The sequence below is a fragment of the Hemicordylus capensis genome, chromosome 6, assembly GCF_027244095.1.
Source record: "Hemicordylus capensis ecotype Gifberg chromosome 6, rHemCap1.1.pri, whole genome shotgun sequence".
NCBI classification, from domain to species: Eukaryota; Metazoa; Chordata; class Lepidosauria; order Squamata; family Cordylidae; genus Hemicordylus; species Hemicordylus capensis.
In genome coordinates, this window is record NC_069662.1 from 68,538,098 (window position 1) to 68,563,936 (window position 25,839).

General features: G+C 41.9%; 1 protein-coding gene across 7 annotated transcripts in view; it reads right to left on the bottom strand.

Moving 5' to 3' along the window:
* EPB41L4B (erythrocyte membrane protein band 4.1 like 4B) overlaps positions 1–25,839 on the bottom strand; it is a 159,265-nt gene that overhangs the window by 64,809 nt on the left and 68,617 nt on the right. For 6 of the 7 annotated variants that reach the window (XM_053265909.1, XM_053265905.1, XM_053265902.1 and 3 more), the window contains 3 exons: positions 9,512–9,556; positions 4,616–4,668; positions 3,405–3,525 (listed from right to left, as the gene is read on the bottom strand). In XM_053265909.1, the coding sequence (XP_053121884.1) occupies positions 3,405–3,525; positions 4,616–4,668; positions 9,512–9,556 (219 nt within the window). The remainder of the gene's footprint in view (positions 1–3,404; positions 3,526–4,615; positions 4,669–9,511; positions 9,557–25,839) is intronic. The other variant, XM_053265906.1, reaches the window with a different exon arrangement.

A 25,839-nucleotide genomic window follows, 5' to 3' on the forward strand; every position in this document is an offset into this window, starting at 1 on the left:
TAATTTCATTCTTATTCTGAACTGAGCTGGCATTGCAGAGGAGCAAGGCCAGACTCTGTGGGTCATTGGGGCTGCTCCCTGAGGCCTGAGAGTTGACAGAGCAGTTGGAAGTGGAAACAGTTACTAAATTAATAGTTTCCCTTCCCCTGTAATGGCCAGCTGCTCTGCCAGCGCCAATTCTTCTATTCCCCACCACAACAGTAATAGCTGTCCCAGAGACGCTGGGCGCACTCCCAGCACCATCCCCCTCAAGAGAGCCCAAACACGTATTTGAAAAAGGCCTGGCACAACCCAATCCCCCAGCCCTCAGTCCCACCCTCGAAGGCCCAGCCCCAAAGGCCGGTCCTCTTTGGCAGCCTGATGGCTACACCTTTGGCGAGCCTCCCTGCTTTTAAGCCAACAAGCCCTGAAAGCCACACCTCTCAAGTGTAGCTCCCAGAACAAGCCGCAGGTGGTTCTCCTCAACAGTCTGGGGGCTGGCAACCAGCCAACTAGAACTTGGCAGCAGACAAGCAGGCCACTCCCCGTCTGGGCTGGAAGCTCCACAGGAGGCAAAGGGACCAGTTGGTAAGTCCCTGCAGGCAGATGGAATAGCCTTACAGCTCCTTGTCACTAGGGGTGTGCACGGAACCGCGGAGTTGCGGTCCGGCACTGGGGTGGGGGATTCCAAACAAGTTCGGGGGGGGGGCTTTACTTACCCCTCAAGAATGCCGCCGTATTTCTTGAAGTAAGCGGGCGGCATACCTCCCTGCCGCCCGCTTCATTCCCCCGCCTCCGCGGCTGCTACTGCTGCTACCTTTGAATCAATACGCAATCGGGCGGCAGGGTATCTCCCAGCCCCTGCCGCCCGGCTCTTCAATGCCCCCCGACTTGGCTTAAATGGCCCTGCCACCCCAGGACCCCTGCCGCCCCTTCCCTTCCCTTCCCATGCTTCCATTCTCAAGGGGTCGGCAGGAGAACTCCCCCGCCGACCCCGTCCCCTTCCCCAGGCGGCTGCGCTCTAAAGTTAGAGCGGGCGGCGGGAGAGCTCTCAGCCGCCCGCTCGCTTCCCCGCTGCGGCGCTGCAAATGGCTTCTAGGAAGCCTTTTGCGCAGGCGTGCTAAAGGCTTCCTAGAAGCCATTTGCAGCGCCGCAGCGGGAAAGCGAGCGGGCGGCTGAGAGCTCTCCCGCCGCCCGCTCTAACTTTAGAGCGCAGCCGCCTGGGGAAGGGGACGGGGTCGGCGGGGGAGTTCTCCTGCCGACCCCTTGAGAATGGGAGCATGGGAAGGGAAGGGAAGGGGCGGCAGGGGTCCTGGGGCGGCAGGGCCATTTAAGCCAAGTCGGGGGGCATTGAAGAGCCGGGCGGCAGGGGCTGGGAGATACCCTGCCGCCCGATTGCGTATTGATTCAAAGGTAGCAGCAGTAGCAGCCGCAGAGGCGGGGGAATGAAGCGGGCGGCAGGGAGGTATGCCGCCCGCTTACTTCAAGAAATATGGCGGCATTCTTGAGGGGTAAGTAAAGCCCCCCCCGAACTTGTTTGGAATCCCCCCACCCGAACCAAAACCACCCGTGCCCGGACCGGTCTGGAGGCCTTTAGAATGGCCTCCGAACCGGTCCGTGCACATGACTACTTGTCACCTCCCCCTGTTTTAGAGTTCTTATTAGAGTCCTATTTTATAGTTCTTATTAGCAGGATTGAAGTCATGAATTTCGTTTAGATTCTTTCATCTGTTATTTACAGCACTGAAATTCAAGTGGAAAGATAGGCTTAACTGAATTTATAGCATCTTGCTGGTGAAGCCTGCTGCAGAGGTGTTTGTCTTACGCCTGTAACACCTTGTCTTAATAGAACAAGCCTTTTAAAATTCACTGAACTCATTGTTGTTGTTTTCTCGATTCATGGATGCTTTTTGATCATTTTAGATTCTATCCACCTATCAGCTTAATATATAAGATTATATATTATAATTATAATATAGGATATAAGAATATATAAGATTATTAAATAACTGCATATACCGTTTATTATTTTGTATAGAACTTTTTAACTTACTATTTAGTGAAGCTGGGACAGAAAAGATTAGAAGATCTATGACTTTCTAGAAACCTCCTTTTTATTTAGTATTGGAAAATAATACATAATAAAACATTTTATTAAACATATACATTATAAGATCTATTTAATTCATCAAATGAAAGGTTTTGAATAAATTTCAGGTTTTCTTATCTTTATTTATAAAGGTATTAAACCAGACGAAATGACGAAATTGGAGTGAGGGAATTCATATTCTCTCCTATACAATACATAAACTAATCATTAATATTTAATAACACTTTTGAACTTGTGGGTTTGGTGGGGGGACCCCATATTGCAGAGCACTGAGGACGTCTGCTTCTGTGCTTGAATAAATAATAATAATAATAATAATATTCAGCCAACCCAGGTCCTTGGGAAGGACTCAATGTCTGGATAAAACAAACCAGTCAATAACACCTGTCTGACTGTGTAAACAAGAAATAATCATCATCAACTTAATTTATTTGATTTCTATACCGCCCTTCCAAAAATGGCTCAGGGCAGTTTACACAGAGAAATAATAAATAAATAAGATGGATCCCTGTCCCCAAAGGGCTCACAATCTAAAAAGAAACATAAGATAGACACCAGTAACAGTCACTGGAGGTACTGTGCTGGTGGTGGATAGGTCCAGTTACTCTCCCCCTGCTAAATAGAGAAAATCACCACATTAAAAGGTGCCTCTTTGCCAAGTTAGCAGGGAATTATTACTTAAAAGATTACTTTAAAAATTACTTATATTTTGTATGTCATGGCTGGGTTGGTTCTTTTCTCTTTGGACTCTTTGACTGCATGATGACTAATTAGGTTGGGGGGGATTTTTCCTTGAGGGGTTCAAATTTCTTGATTGACAGCTATTGATGCCTAGTCTTAGATTTTTTAGAAACAATTAATATTATTGTATTCTTTTTATGGTTGTTTTTTTTAATGGACTAGATCTTGTATGTAAACATGTATGGTTTTGTTGGACCCTCACAGATGTAACCTTTCTGTTTTTTACTTATAATACTAATAAAAGCATTTAAAAACTTTAAAAAACTTTAAACAAAATTTTTAAAAAACCAAACTCCTTTAAGAAAAAACATCCCATATGCATAAAGATAAAGTGTGCCATCAAGTCGATTTCGACTCCTGGCACCCACAGAGCCCTGTGGTTTTCTCTGGTAGAATACAGGAGGGGTTTACCATTGCCTCCTCCCGCGTAGTATGAGATGATGCCTTTCAGCATCTTCCTATATTGCTGCTGCCCAAAATAGTAGCGGCGAGGATTCGAACCGACAAACTTCTGCTTGTTAATCAAGCATTTCCCCGCTGTGCCACTTAAGGTGACCCCATATGCATACTATACCTGAATTCTTTCCACTTCTGAAAAATTTCATATTCCATTGCTTCAGTTTGATTAGGAATAAATCTAAATTCGGACACAAGTTCCAGAGTGTGTTCAGGGAGTTCACACTCACCAAGCTCGGCTGTCAACGTTGGAAATTCCAAATAAGAGATTACAGTTTTCTAAACAATTTTATAACCATCACTTTATTTTCTTATTCCTCGAGAATATATTTCTAGAAAATACAATTTCTCTTCAATTTTGACACAAAATGAATCAATATTAATCAAATGAAGAAAATTAAGATATAGACATACTAATCCATAAGGAAGTGAAAGATTCAGATTTGCAACATGTCATAGTATACTCCTCTTCCTCTATTAGAAATACTTGAAGATAACTGCTCAATTTGCTTAATCTAAATGATGTGTATGTTCATATACTGATAACAAAAATTAAAATCCAGAATATTTTCTAAAAATTAGAACATTTTCTAAAATAAATGTTAAGGACATCAAATGTGTGTGTGTAGATAAGAGGTATCTAGAACATTTGCATTCTACCAATGGATAACTGATTTACTTAAATTTCTTCAGTATTACATATTTCCCCCAATAGCTATTAGCACGTTATGTCTACCACACTTCTAGCTTCCCCTAAGTGTTTTACAATATTCAGGTTCTAGGTAACACAATGCTTAGAAAGCAAAATACAACTTTAATAGACCAAATTTGATTATTAGATTGATTCTAACTGTAACAGGTGTATTTCACAGAAACATTACTTGTAATTTGGGACTGGACTGAAAAAAGTAAACTAAAAACTATATTATTCAAGTCTGTATTTCAGACCTATAGTCCCATACATATAATCAATAATATTATTGTATATTGATTGAATAAGGTTTCCACAACTTTCAGAAGGGATTGGTCCCTCTAATAGTGACAGATAAAGTTGTAACTGGCTTCTCTGCAAAGACAGGGAACCTCAGAGCTTTTTCTCTTACCCCCCCCCAATTAATTTTCTTTATTTACGTCTGTACGTGTGTGTGTGTGTGTGTGTGTGTGAGTGAGAGAGAGAGTTATGTGCACACACTGTCTTGAAATTGCCGCACAGAACACACATGTTTCCACTCACTGATGAGAAAAATTAGAGGGAACACTGGTCCTTAAGTGGTCATATGTGCAAGAGCAACCAACATTTTTATTAGAGCACTTTGATGACAGACATACCTTGGAGGCACAAAGCTGCAAGATCCACAGCTGTTTCATAAGGGCATTTTAGTCTTTTAAAAAAGATATAAAATATAATGTTCTTTGGTCAACACCAATAGTCTCTCACACAGAAGCAGCACTGCTTACACCCATTACATGACTATCTTATTATTAGAACACAAGGAAAGGCAACATGCAAAGGCTAACAACAAATAATTTAAAACATTTCCAAATCATTAAAATCCTTAAGCACATTATAGCCCTCTTGCACCATATTTAATGAAATGGACTGACATCCATGCACAGTGGATGTGCATGGATCCAACAAACAACTCTGCTGCACAATCACTATTCATTTCAATGAGGTTCAATTCAAGAGCCCAACAGCACTGTTTGGAGTGATGGTTTCAGTGCAAAGTACACCTTTGTCTCAAAGTGTCTTAAATCAAATGTATTGATTATCAATAATCAATCATTACAAATGCTGGGAATGTGGCACAAATAGTGCCTGCCTTGGCTATGGCTTCTAGAGAACAAGACCAGGATCGGTCCTTCTCATTGCCTTGTGAGACCTCGTTCCCACTGATGTGATCGATATGAGATAGATAAAAAATCAACGGAAGTGCAATCTGGCACACTGCCATTTTGAAAACTGTCAGTGCCAATACAGTATCACCAACTTTATATGGAAACAACAAGTACTGCTAGTTCAGACATGCAATAATGAGGCCATGTAGTAATGAATACGTAGAAGGGACTGTGAAAAAAATGTAAATACACCTTACTTATTGACTCCTCATATTTAAAGATTTGTATTCCTTCTACTTTCCTAAAATTACTTTTACAATAATATAGAATATCACAATAAAATGAGAACAGTAGTATTATAACAATTTGCTAAAACAGATTAAAAGAGGAAGCAGGCCACAAAATAAGTATAACACATCAAAAAAAGTGCTGCAAAAAGAAAAAAAGTTCCAATTTTTACATACATGCAGCCAAGGAGAGAAACAATTGAAGTTAAGAAAGGAGGGAATTCCACCATAAAAGAGGCCTGCCCATGCATTACCACCAATCAAGTCTTAGGTGGTGGCAGTACATGCAGGCGAGTCTCTCTAAAAAATTGTGTGGTTGTGCAAACTAATTTGGGAACAGGCAGTATCTAGGTCCTAAACCATTTGGGGCTTAATGTAACAATTAGTACTTTTATTCACACCTAGAAATGTACTAAAAACCACTGTAATTGATTTAACAGTGGAGTGACATGATCTGAGCAGCTAGCATCCACCAAGACCCTCCCTAACACATTCTATACCAACTGTCATTCCCAAAGGGAATTCCAGTGTAGTCCCAGGTAGGAGCATATTAAAGTAAAGTGTGCCATCAAGTCAGTGTCCTGGCGACCACAGAGCCCTGTGGTTGTCTTTGGTAGAATACAGGATGGGCTTACCATTGCCATCTACGCAGTATGAGATGATGCCTTTCAGCATCTTCCTGTATCGCTGCTGCCCAATATAGGTGTTTCCCATAGTCTGGGAAACATACCAGCGGGGATTCGAACCAGCAACCTCTGGCTTGCTAGTCCAGTCATTTCCCGCTGCACCTTTATTTATTTATTACATTTTATATCCTGCTCTTCCTCCAAGGAGCCCAGAGCGGTGTACTACATACTTAAGTTTCTCCTCACAACAACCCTGTTAAGTAATTTTACAATAAATGTGAATGTACCACTGTATTGTAATTTTGGTTGGACAGCTTATTAATAAGCTAAACATTCTTTTTTCAATTATTTAATTGTTAACTGAAATTTAGTCAGAATTTTTATATATGAAAGTTGTTTTTAGAAAAAATAGTTTTAAAAAGTTCCTTTTCACTTAGGTGGCTTAGGAGCATATTACAGCAGTCTAAATGAGAAGTGAAAAGGATGAGGATCACCATGGCAAGGGCTATTTGATCCAGGTACAGACACATCAGCTGAAGCTGGGCAAAAGCGCCCCTGGCCACAGCCACCACCTGAGAACACCACTTCCAAACTACAAACCTGTTCTTTCAAGGGAAGTCCAGAACAGGCTGACAACCCAATCCCAGACTGGCAGTTCTCCTAACCAGGATCATCTTTGTCTTTTCCAGCTTTAATTTCAGATTGTTAACTCTCATCCATCACCACCTCCAGGCACAATTCAGCCTTTCCAGGTGCGGATTGCAGTGAGATGTACTGATGACACGCTACATCAAATCCCTGGACAACCTCTGCCACAGCACGAGGGACAAAATGAACTATTGTGGGATGCCAAAAGCCATAGTGTCAAGCAGTAGTCCCCCAGCATCACTTCCTGGAACCTGCCTGACAGGTAGAATCGGGTCCCTGCAAAGCAGTGCACCACAATTCTAATCCTCTAAGGTAGTCCAGAAGGATACCATAGAAAGCTGCAGACAGTTCCAATAGGACTAACAGGGATGCATTCTCCCTGTCTAGCCACTGGCATAGGCAGGCCATCCACCAGAGCAATCAAAGCTGTTTCAGTTCAGACTGAAATAGGTCCAGATGCTCCATCTCCTACAGAAATCTCCGGAGCTGAGTTGCCACAGGATGCTTGAGAATCTTGCAGAGAAAGGGGAGCTCAGATACTGGCCAGTAATTATCCAACATGGTGGGGGTAAAGGGAGGTTTTTTGTGAGAAATAGAAGCTGCTCAAAGGATTTTACATACTATGGATAACAATTCTCCAATCAAATGTTCCTCTTCCAAAAGCTTGTGATAAGAGAAGTCTTTTCCTGGGAGGTCTATGGAGCAAGCTATTACCCTTGTTCAGAAGTTATGTACTTCGAACATGAGTGTCCCCGCTCACCCCACCCTGGCATGCTCCATATCCATGTCCCTTCTCTCTTCAAGTAGAGTATTAACCTGCAGCAGCAAATATTCTAGCTCCTCCCTGTGATTGGGAATGCCAGCATGGCTACGGAGTATTTTGACGTGGGGGTGGGACTAGATGGTACACTCAGGATAGCCTTGGTATTACAATTCAATTTAACATTTGAGCAGGGCATTTTTGTTGATGAAAACACTCATTTTATCAGATATAGAAAAGATCCACTGAAAGCTTCCCTTCACCTCTGCTAACAATTTTAATTTAAAAATAGCACTTTGGAGCATGTAAAATGGCATTACAGTAGACATTATGTAAGCCAGCTCCATTTTGGATCACATGTGTTGACCATTACATTTTACTGCTCATTTTGTTTAATTTACTAACTGAGCTTGCCCAATTACAGACTGATAGGAGATGGTGATTGTTGGAAGCGGTGTGACACCAAAGGGACAAGCGCCATCATGGTGGGGATGCCCACAGATTGTACTAAATTGAACGGAGCTGCTATGTAGTATTACATTATTGGTTATCTGCTATCAGATACTGAAATACCATTAGGCAATATTCAAAGTACATAACAAGCCATGCGAACATGAGAGATGCAGCTAAACAAAATATTATTTTAAGAGGAAATGACATTTTTTATAATGCTCTAGACAAATTCAGACATACATATGGATTTGATAATGCTGCCTTGGATTTGAAAATTCTTTTGAGATATAATTTGCATTTTGGGATTAATTTGTTTTGGTAAATAATTTTATTTCAATAAAATTATTCTCACATGCACACGCGCGCACGTGCGCGCACACACACAGGCTATGAGTGCTCTTTTGCTGTGTTTGACGCATTTTGTGTACTCGTTGTTTCTGGTTTATTTTAAATTATTTCTACTTGAACCAGAACTGAACCCCTGAACACAAGAAGTCTTAAAGCAATCTGATCTGATCCTGGTTAAATACAATTTAACCACAGCCATTTGGCTAGGATTGCCTGGAAATTCTGGGTTCTCGCAATCAGCTTTGAAAGGCTCCGCAATCCTGGTTAACTCCGTAATCAGAGTTAAAAATTAAATTAAAGAGTTAATCCTGTTAACTCTTTAATCAGGATCACCATGATTGTGTGAACGCAGCCTAAGTATTTTATATCTTAATTAGTAATGGATAGTGCCTTGAGGGCTTTTTTGTGGTAATCAGGGGGTAAAATTATTATTATTATTTAAGAAAATACAGTAGCCAGCACAAAGACTAACCCTGTATGCATTTATGGAAATGCATAAAGGATTTCCATCACGTAAGGGGGAAGCACATTTTTCTGTAATCTCTCCTTCCCTCTGTGTCTGTGCTTCCTGACACTATGTCCTTGAGAGTTGGGAGACTTTCAGGCATATAGTTTTAGAAGGCACTAGATGTACAGCTAATCCACCTAATGGTGCAACAGGGAAATGACTTGCCTAGCGAGCAGGAGGTTGCTGGTTCGAATCTCCACTGGTAAACACCTATATCAGGCAGCAGCGATCTAGGAAGGTGCTGAAAGACATCATCTCACAGTGCATGGGAGGAGGCAATGATAAACCCCTCCTGTATTCTGCCAAAGAAAGCCACATGGCTTTGTTGTCGCCTCGAGTTGACACTGACTCAAGGGCACAACTTTACTTTAGAGGTACAGCAAGAAATGGGTGAGTGAAAAATAACCACCCCCCTCTGGCATGTTTGTACAGGGTTTTTCTTTTATATACAACCTATTAAAAGTAAACCTTTGGATCCCTCAATATGCAAACTAGTGAAGCTCAAATTCTGCTATCAAATTCTGCTGTTAGCTAAGTGGAATCTGAATGAAGTGGAATCATTCATGCAGACAAGCTGCTATTTCACGCTGCTATTTCTTAATCAATTGACAAATTAACATTTTAATGTTAAAGTGTTGTGTTTTATAAGGAAAACATAAAATTTTGGATTTTGAGCTCTCTTATCTTACTGATTTTATGTTTGTACTTTGAATACTTCCTGGAAGAAAATGTAACAACTATAACAAACAAACTTACTTTCCCGCCAAAACATCTTGTCTTAGTTGTAACACAAACAGATACCTAACAAATATATAAGCAAAAAATTAGTTAAGTTTTTCAACAGTTCCTTAACCTCTTTGTGAAATAAAATCATTTTGCATCAGATTTTTTTAAAAGGCTCTAGCAGCGTAACTGCCCTCAAGCCACTTATCAAGGACCTGCACAATAAAAGGCTCATTTTTAAAGTTCTCCTATAGCCCCTATAACTGCTGACCAAGCTTTCCTGAAAAGTTAAGAAGCACCCTAGAAAGTTAAGACTAACCATAATCAGAACTCATTTCCCTGCTTTAAGATTTCATAGTCATCTATTTATAGCATGAAGACAGCTACACAAAATGTTAGCCCAAAATTTAGCAGTTATTCCATTTTCTATAGAAACCTAACTACAGAACCCCAGTTCAGTATAGTAGAATACCTTACTGGCTGCCAGACCTGATCCTGAACATTTTATTGCTATATACCACAGGGTGTGAGAGTTCTGAAGAGCAGAAAGGGGGAAAAGGAGGCCTCCTTTTCCTACCTCCGGGAACATCCTTGTATATTATATAGGGAGATTTTCTTCTCCTCAACCCCATGGTATGCATACTCTTACCCTAGTCCCAAACATTATGATACGTTATACTGTTAGGGGTTCAATCAGGCCAATTCCTTCCCCTGCACACTCTCAACATTCCAGTCATAGCATAGGTTCATCCACAGAGTTGTATTTTTTTCCTTTTAGTCCTCAAAACAAATGTGCTTCTGCATACTTCTAGTACGCAGAAACCACTACTTTATTTTTGAGTGGCCCTATTGCACTTCCAAACTGGGCTACACAAGTGCCATATTCAATTAAAGCAAAACACTGTTGATTTATAGGGATAATTATGGGTATGGCAGCTCCAACTGAGCTCCAAGAAGCAAGGAAATTCAATGGCCCATCACGTTCACACCATGGGGGCATGAAACCCAATGTGCAGTCTGAGATGTTGTACTGCCCTACAAAATCACAACCATGGAAAAACAATTTGGCTATGTCCTCTATGCGCCAATCCACTACCAACAGTAAAAGCTAGGGATTAGTGTTACAGCAATGTTTAAGGAGAATTCAGTAACATGTGCCTCTCAGCATATGGGGAGTGCTGTTACCTCAGCAGGCAACAACTATAATTAGAAAAAGAGAACTAATAGAGGATCTAGACAAATTGTGTTCCCATGGTTATGATTTTGTAGGGCAGTACAACTAATCATGGGCCATTGAATTTCCTCCCTTTATGAAGTTTAGGTGGCACTGCTAGACCCATAACTATCTCTGTAAGTTAAAGGAATTTTTGCTTTTATTGAATATGGTTGTTTTTTTAAAAATGGAGGTTCCAACATATGCCACCCTTTCCTTGTATTCAGTACAAGGAAAGTGAATATACTGCTTTAGGCATAATAAAGAGGCAGACATGAGTGTCTGGGTTTAAAATAACCATAACTTTATTTGATTAACATAGCAAATATAGCAAGTTGCTAGGCCAGTGTAGCGGGGGGGAAACTCAGTAATAAATAAATTGAATAAATAAATGAATAAATTGAATAAATAAATAAATTGAATAAATAAATGAATAAATTGAAATTGAATAAATAAATAAATTACTAAATGAGATGCCCCAAATGTGTTGGCATGGATGCTCAGTCAAAGTGCCCAATGGGGCACCTCGCCTGAACCTGATATTGATCAGACATAAACCAGCATAAAGGGAGGTAAGTGTGGACCAGGATTTTATCATTGTTACAACTGTTAGAAGTAAATAGTCCCTCCAGGTGTTTGCATCATTCTATAACGATGTAGAATGTTGACCAATCACCGCTTGTCTCTAAGCAAACAAATAAATGGTATAAAATGTATTGCAGTTATCCCATTCCCTGGTGGGAGAATGGGACCCAAGGACCAAGGACTTTTAACAGTCCTATGACAAGCAACATTCAACAGGTGCAACTTTGCCTACCACACTCACAAAAAGGGGGAGGGGACATGGATATGTCCAGAAAAAGAGCAAAGTCAAGTAAGCAGTGGTTTGTTGCCTGGAGAAGATGGTGAGATAGTAACAAGTGATGGAGAGAACCAGAGCTGCTTAATGCTTATTCTGCACATGTCTTCTCCCACAAGGCAAATGCAGTCTAGCCATGCAACAGATGCACAAATGAAGAAACGAGGGAAATGCACCTCAAGATCAGAAAAGAGTTAGTAAGAGAACACCTAGCTACCTTAACTCTTGGTGGGAAAGGAGGTCAATTGTACCCCATTTGAGAACTTAGTGGTCAGTGTTGTGCAACTCCATCTTCCAGGTCAGGATCAACCTTAATGAAATGAAGTGCCCTGTGACGTTTCATCCATCACCCCATCATCATACTGTCTAAAAATGCCCATTTTATTAACATGGATGTTGGGGTTGACCCCAGTTGTCGATACATGTTAACTGAAAGAACTATGCACTTACAGTGCTGGGGGTCAAAGAGACCCCACAAAGTGCTGTTGCAATACTGTAAGCATGCTTCATGTTCGTAGATCTTGGATCAAATTCTGTTCATTTTATGTCTTGTAGGAAAGGAGCATAGAGACGGAACACACAAGATCTTTCCCAGATCCCTAATGGAATGAGTGATTACTCTTCTCAAGTATGTCTACACATGGTTTGGGGTGGGGATCTGCACAAAATGGATTTTGTGTTCTGTTTTGAGCCTGAAATGAAACACGGATGGCTGATGGAACAAACCTGAAATGTTTCAAGTATTTCAGCCATAGGGAACAATGGCAAAACTAGAAAAACCCTATTGTTCCCAATGGGTAGCTCCTAGGGGCACCAAAGTGGGTTGGGTGGTAGGGCATATTGCAACCCACAAAAGAAATGGGCAAGCGGGAGATTTTAAACAATTTTTAAACCCTTCCCCAAAACCCCCATAGAATCCCCATATTTGTTTGTTATTTCTCTGTGTATCAACACAGCTGGGCTCCATTAGATCCTGGAAACCATCCAACACAACTGGATCCACTGGATTATTCCACAACTGGATCCACTGGAATAATTGGAGGTGTCCACTGGCATTTCAAAACTGTATTTCCCCTTTTTCATTTCTTTTATTTCATCAACTGGACTAGTCTCTTGTTTTGATATCACTAAAGGTGTTTACAACAACAACAACAAATAATTATATACCACTTTTCAACAAAAGTTTCCAAAGTGGTTAGGGTCACTGGAAGTACTGTGCTGGTGGTGTTTGGCTTTAATCTGCTACAGGTTTGTATTTTAAAAAGCTCTCTTTGCATAAATCTGAAACAAATGCAGGTAGTTTTTCATCTTCATTAATATCATTGGAATTACAAACTGGTGAAATGTAAGGAGTAAGCTTCTGTCATTTTAATTGGTAGAACCGTATCTTCAGTCAATGATGTCTGAAATGCATTATTTTGCTTTAAATTTTCTTTAATCTCATTAGTTGAAGGTTCCCTCTGATCTATCTGAGGATTTTAAGTTGTTTCCAATCTATCAAATCCATGACAAACTCCAAGTTGTCTTAAATCTAACAAATTCCCTTTCACTTGAGACAAAAGTATTATCTATTGCCTCAAGAGCTTTTTCAGGGGGGAAAGTTTGGTTAGAGTTATTTCCAAAAACCACAAAGTCATTTGATATTTCAAATGTATTCAAAATACTCACTAGTTCCTGAAAGTTCAAATACTTGTCCAATCTAGCCTGTTTAGGCTGCTTGTTTCTCACTGGCATTTGCTCCCTTTCCAAGGCTATGCCCAATCTTCTAATATGCTCCAACTAATTGTCAGGAGCAACAACAACAAAAGCTAATGTAATAAAACAGTTCACTCAGAGGTTTGTAATCCAAAAGTAATGTCCAGCTGCAAAAGTTGATAATAAAACTCCCAAATAAAGAACCGTTACCACCAGTTTTTACTTAGTCACCATCTTGCCTCCTTCCCAGTGCTGTTTATGTTTCAATGATTTAGCATGGCCAAGTCATGTTACTGTTAGGTTTTCATCTGTTACAATTCAAGTTACATCTTTCCAGCGTTGTTCATGTTCTAATGAGTCTTTTCATATTTAAAAGCAAAGGAGTACATTATGCCCCTAAACTGTTTCTGTATTTGTAATGCCAACATTTCTGAGGGGTGCCATGTAACCCATGGTGACTTTGTTGCTTTACTCCTTCCTATAAACAGTTGAATAGTAAATAAGGAATTGGTTGTTGTTGTTTTTTAAAAAATTAATACTTAATACAACCCACAAGTTTTAAAAACATTTTTTATCTAGGTTTTAAAAATTCGGATTACTTGTAACCTCAATACCAGATTGATACAGTATATTTGTAGTCCCCCTTGGGATACCAAGTTACCCCCAAACGTTTATGTGCAGAACATTCTGATGCTGAAACATTCTAATTCGAAATGGGCTGTTTTGAGTGTCTTGAACTTGAAACAGAACACCCTCTTTTTAAAAGGGCCTGTTTCAAGCTCAGAGCAGAACAACCCCATTTCAATCGAAACGTTTCAACATTTCAAGTGCCATTTTGAAGGGCTGTTTTTACCTTGCTGATTGGTTTTCTGGCACTGGCTTTTCATTGGCTTGCAATCTCCTTGCTTCTTGAATGGCTTGTTAGCATAAAAATCAAGTGTTGCTGTGGTGTTGGCCAAGAGGTCACCCCTCTTGAGCAACAGATCCATCCACATATTATATCTTCTTAGCAGAGCCTCACCGCGCTGTGCCCAGCCTCTTTTCTTTAATTATTCAAGCCAACACATCTTTGCAAGGCTTGTATCTCCCATTTCATTTAATCTGCGCCAAGAGTGAAGGAAAGATAAAACAATTTGATGGAGAGTGACCCTGTCTCTGCCCTAAGATGGGCCTCTGGAGTACTAGGAGGAAGTCATCATGAATTTGATTTCTATACTGCCCTTCCAAAAATGGCTCAGAGCGGTTTACACAGAGAAATAATAAATAAATAAGATGGATCCCTGTCCCCAAAGGGCTCACAGTCTAAAATGAAACATCGGATAGACACCAACAACAATCACTGGAGGTACTGTGCTGGGGGTGGAGAGGGCCAGTTACTCTCCCCCTGCTAAATAAAGAGAATCACCACATTAAAAGGTGCCTCTTTGCCAAGTTAGCAGGGGTTCCTAGGCTTTTTCTCAAAAAATTGTTTTAAAGTAATCATTAACTCTTCCTTTACTTTCTCTTCCCAGATTTCTGCTCCATATAACAATTGAGAGATGGCTTTAGAAACACAGATCTTCAGAATGGATCTGAAGGGGTCAAATAGAGGGTCCCCCTCTAGAATTAAAAAAAAAGTGTTGCAGCTGAACATTAGTTTTAGCACCTGCTAGCAAAGTGGTGTCTATGTGATGTTTCCAATTAATATTAACCTCAAAATTTATCCCCAAATACTTAAAGAATTGCACTTACTCCAGAATGTGCCCATCAACTAGCCATTTGAAATGTTGTGGTCTTTCCCAAAGACCATTACCTTACATTTGGAGTAATTTATTGGCAGTTTTTCCTCTTTACAGAAACTCCCAAAAGTAAGTCAACATTCTCTTTAAGCCTAGTCTATTTTGATAAATCAAAATTAAGTCATTGGCATGCAATAAGACTGCTACTTTTGGGGATCTAAACAGGTGCCTTAGTGCTTTGCACCCTCAGGAGCGTGCGACGAAAGAAGGGGATGTCATACTTGTAACTATGCTGATTACATATATACTTAAAAGGAAGGGGACCAATATACAGCCCTGTTTAGTAATTTGACTTGGATCTGTTAGAGTACCTTGAAACCCAATTCTAACTCACATGATATCATCCTGATATAGCCCCTGAATGAGCCATAGAAGCCTTTTATCAGTGTTGGTTGTAGCTAATTTAAGCCACAACTGATCTCTGTCCACAAGGTCAAATGCTGCAGTAAAATTAAAAAAAGGCTGTGTACACACACACACACACACACACACACACACGGACTGATGGATCCCTGGAGAGGAGAGCTGGTCTTGTGGTAGCAAGCATGACTTGTCCCCTTAGCTAAGCAGGGTCTAACCTGGTCGCATATGAATGGGAGACTAGAAGTGTGAGCACTGCAAGATATTCCCCCTCAGGGGATGGAGCCGCTCTGGGAAGAGCAGAAGGTTTCAAGTTCCCTCCCTGGCTTCTCCAAGATAGGGCTGAGAGAGGCTCCTGCCTGCAACCTTAGAGAAGCCGCTGCCAGTCTGTGAAGACAATACTGAGCTAGATAGACCAATGGTCTGACTCAGTATATGGCAGCTTCCTATGTTCCTATCCCCTTTCTTATATATTGGCACCACAATGCTAGATGGTCACCCTGTAGGAAAGTTACCTCTACTGTTTATCTGGGAGAATGACTTGTTTAGAACTGGTGCCCACCCGTTCACATCCAATGTAAAGACCTCAGAACGTAGCATATCTTCCCCAGAAGCTTTCCCTGTAGGAAGCATGGCAATTAAATCCTTAATTTCCATTATAATGACTGGAGAACACTCCAATAAATCGTCATAGGGTTTTCTGGGCTTATTATGTTGAGAGCCCTCGCCATTCCCCAAAATAGCAGTGAACTGAGTGTGCTACAGTGCAGGAGCAACTGGGTTAGCCTGTAAGAACTTTCCCAAATTATTTTCCCCATTTACCAAACTCAAACATCTCTGCTCATTTCTCTGGAGGGCCTGGCCCAGATTCTTCCAATTCTTGGTCTAACAGATCATCTTTTTTCCGAGTAGATTTTTGTACTCCTTTTGGGACTGCATAAAAGTGGCTAAGGATGTAGGCATACTACTAATCCTGGCCTTCCTAATTGAAAGGAGCCAGTTGTGAGGAGAAACTTAAGTATGTAGTACTCTGGGCTCCTTGGAAGAAGAGTGGGATATAAATGCAAAATAATAATAATAATAATTTTGAAAAGTCCTTTTTCTTGTACTTACATTCCTGGTCAAGCCAGTTATGACTAACAGGACCAATTTTCCTTTGTTGTATTGAAGACACTAAAAAAAGATCTCATCAAACCAATTATATCCTCATATATATCTTTCACTTTATGTTGGCCCTCAGTTACATGCTGTCTCAATTCTTGCAACCTCCGACTGTCTAACAGTGAATTCAGATTTAGATGCAGAGATGCATCTAGGTAATTTTGAAGCCTGGACCTAAAGGTCTTTGGAGCACCCACCACTGCTGCAAGTTAAACATCATCCCCCTGTGCACGCGTGTGCACACACACACACACACTGACGCATGAAGGGTTTTAAAGAACACAAACAGCAACTGAACTCACAAGACTGTCAGAATATAAAAAGGTATATTTAGGCAAATATGCATTCACAAAAACATTTCAACACTCAACGTAACATATTCCCATCCCACATATTTCTTTCCCCACTCCCCACTCTCTCTCTGGCAGAGGTCATGCTCTGCCGCCCAGCACAGATCACAGTCGCACTTGGCTGCCGGGCGCAGTGCAGGCTGACGGAGCAGCGACCACACCACCTAGGACAGACTAAAGAGGATTTGGGGGCTGCCAGGGTGCGTAGAGGCCCTGAAGATATCCAAGCAGCCAAAAAACAGCTTACTAAATTTGAAAAATCAATATTAGATATTGATACAGTGGTCCCTTGACTTACGTAAATAATCTATTCCGAACGCACGTTCGGAGGTCGAAATTTTCGTAAGTCGAGGAGCACACCACGGAAGTCTGAAAACATTCGTAATTCGAGGAAGCCGCATCTAAACATTCGTAGGTCGAGTAAGCTGAATCTAAACCGGCAACTACTTCCGGTCTTTTTTGTCACTCGTAACTCGAAAACAACGTAAGTCGAGTAGTTCGTAGGTCGAGGGATTACTAAAGGGCTAACATCCAAACTTTATGCTATTCTGTTGAACTATAATATCTCGCCACTGGATGGATTGAAATCAGTTTGGGAAAATGATTTACAAATGATCATTGATGAAGGGGAATTCAAATAGGATTTGGTTTTCTAAACCTACATTTTCATCTTCTGCTCAAGTTAGAGCAAATTATCTTAAAATAATTTATAGATGGCACATGACTCCTATGAAATTGGCATATATAGGAGGACCTCAATATCTGTGGATTCATGTATCCATGGTTGGGTAAAAGACCCTTCATCACTGCATAAACGGAGGGAAAGGAAAAACACATCAACCTCACATATTCAGGGGTGGCTGGAAATGACTGCAGAGGTTATTTCCGACTGCCTTTTTGTGTTTTGGAACCTCAAAATGGCTCCTTTTAAAAAATGACAACCCGTTGATTTTCAGCTGATTTTGAGGCATTCAGAGGCACAGAGCAACTCAGGGGAGCAACTATGATGGTAGACAGTTTCCCCTCCATCTCCCCACCAATCCGATGTTTTAAAGGCATTTTCCCTTGACCGGAACCTAACCCCCAATTCCCCATATGCCTCGATATTTGCGGTCTCTGTATCCGCGGTTGTACTGTGGAACAGAACCCCCGCACATATTGAGGTCCTCCCATATTACTAAAAATAAATCTATGCTCTGTTAAACTGTAGTGAGAAGGGCACATATTTTCATCTATGGTGGATAAGCCCAAGGATTAGAACCCTTTGGGATTTGCAGAAATGGGTAAAACCATTAATCAAGAAATTAAAATAGATCCTCAGCTAGCATTGCTGGGGATATTTACTGAAGATAATAAAGTAATAAAACCTAAAGAGCTAGTGAATCATGCTGATACTACAACAACTACTACAAATATTTATATAACACTCTTCAACAAAATTCTCAAAGCAGTTTACATAGAAAAATAAATAATACATAAATAAGATGATACCCAGTCCCCATAGGGCTCACAATCTAAAAAGAAACATAAGGTGGAGGGATGTTTCCATAGTGTAGTGATTATCATGTTCGCCTGACACACAAAAGGTCCCCGGTTATTAGGGAAGAGAGCTGGTCTTGTGGTAGCAAGCATGACTTGTCCCCTTAAGCTAAGCAGGATCTGCCCTGGTTGCATACGAAAGGGAGACTAGAAGTGTGAGCGCTGTAAGATATTCCCCTTAGGGGATGCAGCCGCTCTGGGAAGAGCATCTAGGCTCCAAGTTCCTTCCCTGGCATCTCCAAGATAGGGCTGAGAGAGATTCCTGCCTGCAACCTTGGAGAAGTCGCTGCCAGTCTGTGTAGACAATACTGAGAGAGATGGACCTATGGTCTGACTCAGTATATGGCAGCTTCCTATGTTGATTCTGTGCTGGGATTGAATAGGGCCATTTGCTTTCTCCCTGTTAAATACAAGCAGATCACCACTTTAAAAGGTGTTTCTTTGCTCAGTTAGCAGGGATTAATGGCCTGAATGATGATAACTAAAAATTGGAAGCATGAAACATTATGTGAATAGTACAATAAGTTTTGGTTTATAGCCACAGTGGAGAAATTAACCCATTTATTGGGTTAATCAAACAGTAACAATCAAAATTTTATTCTTTCTTTGAGATTTGGCAAGATTTAATATTTTTCATTTATCAAAGAAATTATGTAAAGTATTACCTGCTTGTTATATTCAGATATGGAAAGATGTAAGTTATTCATAAAATGCTCAGTTTTGTTTGGGTAACGTTCTGGATGGGTAACATCAATAATAATAATTCAGACCTGATCTCAAGGAAGCTAAAGTACTTGAGTTATTATGCATTCTCTGATCTGTGATATTATATTATGTAAGGTTCTGCCTTTAATAAATAAAAATATTTTTTAAAAAGTCAGAACATTCTTCACATCTCTAGTTTGGGGGTATATGGTATCCCAAGGGACTATAAATATACTGTATCAATCTGGTATTGGGGTAACAAGCAATCTGAGTTACCACAATGCTTTAAAAACCTGCGGGTTTTATTGTATGACACTAACTGCACAATAAAAAACCCAACACCTTATTTATTATTCAACTGTTTATAGGAAAGAGTAAAACAACATAGTCATCACAGAGGTACATGACACCCCATAGTATTATTGACATTACTAATACAGAAATAGTTTTGAGGCATAATGTACCTCTTTGATTTAAATATGAAAAGACTCATAACATGAACAGCCCTAGAAAAATGTAACTTGAATTGTAACTGGTAACATAACTTGCCCATGCTAAACCATCGAAACAAAAACAGCAGCACTGCATGAATTTTCAAATGGAAGATGATCCATCCCAGTTCCTTCCAAGGGGTAAGGAATGGCATAACTTCCATGTCATTTTCAGAACTGATGCTAGAACTTTCTTCATGAAAGGACTCTTCCACCAGCATACCCAGCACTTCCTTTAGATTCCAATCTACTGCCTTCATTTCTTACTTCATCAATGCTTTCAGATGTAGTCAGGTCCCTCAAATTCTGAGTCAGAGGCCTTCTCTGTCAATACCTTCCTAAGCAGTTCTGCCATGCTTGCTTGGCTTGTCAGAAGGTAAGATGTAACTGAAAGCAGGAGATACAGCCAGCCCACCTGTGTTTGTGCCTGACTTGCTGGAGAGATAGATAAGTGTGTTTGGAGTGCTAAATTCCTCTTTCCATGGGAAAGCTTGTTTCTGTTCTCTGGGGAAAGGACTGGCATCTGCCTCCCCAGGCATCTGAAATCCAGGTGATTTCAATAGCCTTCTACAGCATTGATTGCTTTCATTAAGCCTTCTGGACACTTTGTCCAAAGGTAATCTCTCTGTAAAGTATTTAGGGAGGGTTACCTGATTGCCCTTCATTAAGAAGTGTCAGAAAGTTTACCTCCTTCTGAGATGGGTTTTGGGTTCCTCACAGAGGTTTGCAGATGCAGTGGAGTTGAGTATACTGCTGATTGGTTAACATGAAATATGCGAATAGCTACAGATTAAATAACCAGTTCTGATAGTTCACAAGAAAGGTTCTAACTATGGAAAAACATGCTAGTACAGGTTTGTAAAGGGATTATTTAATCCTTGGACTACTTTTTAGCCCCCAAACCATTTGCAGACATGCTTGAGAAGAGTGATCACTTACTCCATTAGAAATCTAGGAAAGATCTTGCATCTTCAGCCTCTGTGCTCTTTTCCCACAAGACATGGAAGGAACAGGTTCTGGTCTAAGCATCTATGGACACAATATTGTAAGCATGCTTTATGATAGGATTTAGTGAGGTCTCTTTGACCTTCTAGGACTGTCAGTGCACAGTATGTTCATTTCCCCATGCAATCCAATACCCCAGTATCTGTATTATTAAAAAGGGAATGTTCAGACAATATTAAGAGGGTGGTGGATGAAACCACAGGATATTTAACCTCATTAAGGTTGATCCTTGAAGACTGCATTGCAGAACATTGAACACAAGGTTTTAACCCCCCCCTTTCTCAAATGGGGTACTCTCCACCCCAATGCCTACTGAGGATTAAATGAGTTTAAGTCATCAGGTCCAAATGAATTACATCTTTGGATAATGAAGGAACTTGCAGATGTGATGTCAATAATTTTTGAGAACTCCTGGAGAGCAGTTGAGGCACTAGAAGACTGCAGACAAGGAGATGTTATCCCTACTTTCAAGCGGGGGAATGTTGGAGTCAGGAAACTACAGACCTGTCAGTTTGACGTCCATACCTGGCAAGATTCTAAAACAGATGGTTAAGCAGTCTGCCTGGGAGCAATTAAAAAAGAATCTGGTGATTAGTAGAAGGCCGCATGGGTTTGTCAAATACAGGTAATCCCATACTAAATTCTTCTCTTTTTTTGACAGTTAGTAGTTTAATAGATCATGAGAATGCAGTCCATTCTCATGGACCATAGTGGTCCATGTGTTCTGCAGGTTTACCTCAGTGTTTCCCAATAGCCCATCCTACTGTGGGCATCTAAGGAAGGACTGGCAGTTTTGAGCAAGAGTGCAAGTGTATGAATACTTAAAGTTGCACACTGCCATTTTGGGAGCACAACTGACATTGGCCCACATGATGTGTAAGGCAATGCCAGTGTTCTTAATTGCCTGGCATTGCTATGCACATGGAAGTCAGCTCCACTGATGCTGCAAAATAGCCCAGTTGCACAACTACTTAAAACAGTGCACCTGCACTCTGGCAGCACAACACTCATGGTTACAGCAGTGTTCACTTGAACAGATGAATGCCGTAACTGTGATGGCAGGCATTTCTGTGATTGGGTGGCTGGGGTGCCTCAGACCAATATTGCTGTAATCATGAGTGGTGTGCTGCTGGGGGTGAATGATGGGGCTGGATGTCCAGCCCTGCTTTAGACACTTGTACTCACATACAGTGTCTTTAAATCACACCTGAAAAGGGCAAAATGTAACTTCCACGTGCAAGTGCACTGGTTTATGTAGTTGCACAACTGTGTTCTTGCACAACACTGCCAATCCTGGCTTCCAGATACACACCAGCAGTTGACTATTGGGAATGCCGGCATTGCTTTTCACATCATGTGGGCCACTGTTTTGAATATGTTTCCATTATGTGGGCCACTGTTTCCACAGCTTCTGAAGTGCTGGCATGTAATTTTAACTATTTGCACATGTGTGCTCTTGTGCAAGACCACCAGCCCTTCGTTAGATTCCTGCAGGAGTACAGGACAGGCCAAAGAGAAATGCCTGCACAACATGTGGACCAGTGTACCTTGTTCTCATCAAAGCATTTGTCAACAATATCTTTGTTGACAAATTGGTAAAACGTGAGCTAGATTATGCTACTGTTCTGTGAACTCAAAACTGGTTGAACAGTCATACCAAGTGAGTATTCACTAATGGCTGCACATCATCCTGGAAGGAGGTATCAAGTAAAGTGCCATGAGGCTCCCTCTTGGGCCTTGTGCTGTTCAAGATTTTCATACATAATTGGAGGATGGTATAGAAAAAATATCAAATTTGTAGATCACACAATGCTTGGGTCGGGGGATAACTATCCCCTTAAAAGGCAGAATCAAGATTAAATTTGACCTGAACAGGCTCAAAAATTGAGCCAAAGTTGAAGCTCAACAGAGATAAATGTAAAGTCTTAATGTGGGTAAGAAAAGTCAAATGCAAAAGTTCAGGATGGGAGAAATGTGGCTTGGAAGCAGTATACATGAAAGGATACTAAGTGTCTTAGTGGACAATAACATGAAGAGGATCCAGCAGTGTGATGCAGTTGCAAAAAAAGAAAAAGCTAATGCAAACTTAGGATGCATTGAGTCTCTAGATCATAAGAAGTGCACTATTATGCACTCATCAGTCTTTACTTGGACCTCATTACACGCAGTCTCAATGTCAGCGGTTCTGCGTATCCACGGTTGGGCAACTGACACCTAACCTTGGTATATGTGGTTTTAAAGAGTTAAAAACCATGTACCTGCAGTTCTTAGGTGGCCGGAAATTACCTCAGAGATAATTGCTGGCCATTTTGCAGCGCAGAGCTATGTAGTTACTCTTTTTTGGGGGGGATACCCATGTGGGAAAATGGCAGAATTCCAGCTTTTGGGGGGCATTGATGAGCCATTAGATGAGCCATTTTTGGAAGGGCGGAAATTGCTGGTCAGCTAAAGACCCACAGAACATGGTATGGCACTTTATCTTATTTCTTCAGGTTTTAGCCATTTTTAAAGCCTTCAAAAACTACAGGTTGCTTACCTGTAACTTTGGTTCTTCTAGTGGTCATCTGTACTTTTACACCAATGGACTATGTGCCTGCGCAGAGACCTCATTGAAACCTAACAAGGTCAATTTTCCTGTTTTGGGTGGGAACCCTGCCCCCAGCTGCTATATGCAGCTGCACCACTCCTCATCCTCTCAGTCACCGAGTCTGCATCCGGAGGCACGCTAAAGTCAACACATAAGTGGTGGCTGCCGTGTGCCCCAACTGCAAAGTCTGCGGCCCCCTCTGCCAGAAATTTGGAAGCCGAGCCCCAGAGAGTATGTATCTGGTCATCTGGAAAGAAAACCTTCTCCACGGTCGTATTGAAAACCAGCCCTATGAAGTGTATCCTACGGGCAGGTTCCAATCGACATTTCTTGAAATTGATTTGGAAACCCGAACCTTGCAAGGTATCTATGACCACCCCCAAGTCATTCAGAACTGCTCGTCTGATATTTGCAAGGACGAGCCAATCGTCCAAGTATGTTAGGACCTGCAGACCCTTTTCTTGTAGGAAAACCACCACCGGGGCCAGACATTTCGTAAAAACCCTGGGCGCCGTCGTGAGACGAAACGGAAAGGCCTTGAATTAATAGGGGATCCCCCGCATCTGAAAATGTAGGAAGCGTCGATGATGAGGATGGATTGAGAAATGATAGTAAGCGTCCTTCAAATCTAGGGAGGCCATCCACATGCACTTTTCTAGGATGGCCAGTATTGTCGGTATCGACAGCATCCAAAAACGCCTGTAGACCAAGTGTCTGTTCAGGGCCTTGAGGTCTAGTATTGGATGCTGACCTCCATCTGGTTTCAGCATGATAAAATGCCAGGAATAGAAGCCGGGACTCTCTGGATTTGTGACAGGTTGTATCGTGTCCTTCGACAGGAATGCAGATACCTCCTGGGCCAATTCCAAAGTATATGGGGTACTCATGATCCCTGACATGGGTGGCATCCCCTTGAACTTGAGGGCATAACCCAGACGTATGACCTTGAGGACCCATTGGTCCGTGGTCACCTCATCCCATTCGGCTAAGAATGGGGCCAGGTGAGTCCAAAAGGTCCCCGAGTCATTGTTTCTTCGGGAAAGCACTCGGGAGCTGTTTCTGGAAGGCGGGTTTGTTAGATTGGAGGCCTGGCTTGTATCTGGGCTGGTACTTGTTGCCACGAAAGGAGCGTTCAGAATGAGACTGCTGTTGAGATGTGGCCTTCTGTTGATAAAGGGACCACCTGGAAGGTTTCTGCTGCTTAGGTGTCAGCGAAGGATAGGACATGGACCTTGCCGTACCCCGCAACTTCTGAACCTTCTGAAGCATGTCATCAGTCTGCTCTGCAAACAGGTTAGAACCTTCAAAGGGGAGGTCCTCGACTAATGCGGGCCTCGTAAGTCAGTCCAGAGGACTGCAACCAGGCGTGCTGCCTGAGAGCCACCAATGTCGCCATCAACTTGGCTGCACATTCCACTGAGTGCCTGGCCGAGTAGAGTTCCTGTTTAGTAACTTGGATCACTTCCTGAAGGAACACCTTGGCCGGATCGTGCTTGTCTTGCAGTAGCAGATTCAAAAAGGGGGCCACTTTCCCCACAGAAAGTGGCTATATCGGGCATTGTAGGCCTGATAGTTGGCTACTCTTAAGTGGAGAGCCGAGGCCAAATAATGCCTTCTCCCAAAGGAGTCTAGTTTCCTGCCCTCATTGTCACTTGGTGTCGACAGGCTGTGACCTCTAGTCTTCTGTAGGGATGCTTTCACAATGATGGAGTTAGGGGCAGGATGATTCTTCAAGAAAGCTGTCTCATCCTGTAATTGTACCCTATAAAAATGCTCCAGGCATCTATTGGGTTGGGACAGAGTCTCTGGGTTCTTCCAATGGCCCTGCATGACCCCCCAAAAGGCCAAGTTAAGGGGTAGGGCCACCAGTACCTTGGCCTCCGCATCTATAAGACCGAACAAAGGGTCCAGTTCCCCCTTCTGCTGGGTACCGATAATCATGCCCAGTGCCGACGCCATGCGTGCCACATATGCGGAATATTGTTTGAGATCCTCTGATGGAGAAACGGGTTTGGAATCAGACTGTATGTCCAGGGGAGAAGAGCCCCTGGAAACACCCTCCAAGTCTGGGGAGCTAGCGTCGCTCTCATACTCCAATTCAGGAGGAGCCAACGAGTCCTGGGCCACAGACAGTGAGAATGTAGGGAGTTCCGGCTTGCCTCTTATCAGTTGGTACTGAGGCAGAATTTTCCACCAGCAGCACATGGGTCGATATCGAGGCCTGCTGTGAAACAGGAGCCCTGGGAAGTGACTCGTGAGGCTTGATTCGTTCTCAAGGAGAGCATTGTGGAAAGCAGGAATGTAGCCTCCCTTCGGAGTGAGAGGGGGGGTTCATGCTAGTCACGAGCAATCCTCAGTTTCCCATATGCCATCAGGGCACTGAGGGCTAGTCCGAACGAGAGTCCCGCTGGTAGCGAGCATAAGAACCCGAGTCCCGATGCCAAGTGTTATAAGAGGGTGCCACTTCATCCAAAGGAGAGTAGTGCTCAGACACGCGATATTGATCTGTGTAAAGCAATTCTCTACAATCCCGGTCCCAATTGTTTCTACAGCTCGAGGAGCAGCCTTCAGATTCCCAATGGGAACTTTGATCACCGGGAGAGAAGTGCTCCTGACAG